Source organism: Chaetura pelagica, unplaced genomic scaffold (genome assembly GCF_000747805.2).
Source record: "Chaetura pelagica isolate M959 unplaced genomic scaffold, ChaPel_1.0 scaffold297, whole genome shotgun sequence".
Lineage (NCBI taxonomy): Eukaryota > Metazoa > Chordata > Aves > Apodiformes > Apodidae > Chaetura > Chaetura pelagica.
In genome coordinates this window covers 285,836-286,921 of record NW_009953965.1, presented here as the reverse complement: position 1 = coordinate 286,921, position 1,086 = coordinate 285,836, and the positions used below count along the sequence as shown (strand labels likewise).

The following is a 1,086-nucleotide window of genomic DNA, read 5'->3' as shown; positions in this document are numbered from 1 at the left end:
TCACATGAAGAAGTCGGCGGTGGGTTTGGGAGCAGAAGCAGGGGAAGTTTCCCTGGGGAAGCCCCGACTTGCTAACTTCTCGTATTTCTCTTTGTACAGATCCCTCTCCTTGGCCAGGCGGGTCACCTCTTGCTTGAGCTGCTCCACCTGGCTCTGGAGTTGACACTTCTCGTTCTCCAAGATGTACCAGTTTGTAACGGCAGGATTGAGCGTAGCCTCGGTTCTTCAAGGTCCTCCTCTTCTGCTTGAGGCGGATCACCTCCTCCTTGCTGAAGCCCCGCAGCTGCCGGTTCAGCTCCCGCACCGACATACTCACCAACTGGTCGTCGGAGAAACGGTCCTCCAGGCGCAGGTGGTGGTGATGGTGATGATGGTGATGATGGTGGTGGCCGCCGGGGTGATGATGGGAAGCGGGAGGCAACTCCTCAGCCCCGAAAGGTTGAGGTCGGAAAGGCTCGTAAGCTTGATGGTGATGATGATGATGGTGAGGGGCACCGATCAAAGCTTCCACCGCGTCCTCGGGGGTCAGGTTGAGAGCTTCGGGGTTGAGGTGATGCTGGTAACCCGACATCCAGTACAGCTCCTCCAGCTGAGGTTTGGAGCCCAAGGAAGCTGCGTTGGGAGCCGGAGGGGCTGGAGCCGGTTGCCCACCGGGGCTGGGAGCGCAGAAACTGGGCGAGGAAGGCACGGAGGAGCAAGGGGTGCTGAGAGGGGTGGAGGAAAGGGACCCGGCTGGGGGGCACAACCTCTCGCCCTCCGCCGGCTCCTTCTTCACCTCGAACTTCATCAAGTCGAAATCGTTCACGTACTCGATGGCGAGGGGGCTGGTGGGCAGCTCCGAGCTCATGGCCAGCTCCGAGGCCATCTCAGTCCATGGAGGGGCCGGGGGAGGGATCCCCCGGGGCTCTGCAGCTCACCGGGAAAGCGGAGGGTTTCCAGGGGCTCCGGGTGTTGCCTCCGATCTGACTCCGGGCTTGGGGTTGAGGTGTAACCGGTTGCCCCGACGGGGCTTCGCTCTCGGGCTCTGGAAACCTCCGACGGGGCTTTGCTGCGGGACCCCCCGACGGGGCTTTGCTGCGGGGCTCA

The 1,086-nt window shown here is 62.2% G+C and overlaps 1 protein-coding gene across 1 annotated transcript; it reads right to left on the bottom strand.

The window, feature by feature from the left end:
• On the bottom strand, nt 1–865 carry MAFA (v-maf avian musculoaponeurotic fibrosarcoma oncogene homolog A). Its single transcript, XM_010002147.1, is given in 2 exon segments — nt 1–184; nt 186–865. Coding segments are annotated over 2 exon segments (864 nt in total).
• Nucleotides 866–1,086: the final 221 nt, after the last annotated feature.